We start from the raw sequence: 335 nt of genomic DNA on the forward strand, positions 1-335 counted from the left end.
AGGACTTCGAGGCGGTGGTGCAGCCCATGCTGGCCGACGCTGACATCGCCACCACCGTCTTCGTCACTGGTGAGTCTGCGAGCAGCTTCCTCACCTCCTCCTCCTCCCTTCCTGGGATCCTACCTGGGTGCTGGGACGGGCTCCTCCGAGAGCCTCATACCTCCCGCATCACCGTGGCTCTGGCTCCTGTGGGGCTGGTTTGGACAACATGATGGGACTTAATAGGGGTAACTGCCTCACCTCCTGCACCCCTGGTTGCGGCCCTCAGGGGGACAGGGGGGTCACCATCTGAGGGGTAACAGCAGGCAGGGCAGAAGGACAAAGGGCAACACTCA

At 62.7% G+C, this 335-nt stretch overlaps 1 protein-coding gene across 1 annotated transcript in view; it reads left to right on the forward strand.

Moving 5' to 3' along the window:
* Positions 1-26: 26 nt before the first annotated feature.
* LOC104526209 (sphingosine kinase 1-like) overlaps positions 27-335 on the forward strand; it is a gene marked incomplete at its 3' end in the record, with an annotated part of 1,566 nt that continues 1,257 nt past the window's right edge. Inside the window, exon 1 of the mRNA XM_010169593.2 lies at positions 27-73. Within this exon, the coding sequence (XP_010167895.2) occupies positions 27-73 (47 nt within the window). The remainder of the gene's footprint in view (positions 74-335) is intronic.

The sequence above is a fragment of the Antrostomus carolinensis genome, unplaced genomic scaffold, assembly GCF_000700745.2.
Source record: "Antrostomus carolinensis isolate BGI_N321 unplaced genomic scaffold, ASM70074v2 scaffold36436, whole genome shotgun sequence".
Taxonomy (NCBI): Eukaryota; Metazoa; Chordata; class Aves; order Caprimulgiformes; family Caprimulgidae; genus Antrostomus; species Antrostomus carolinensis.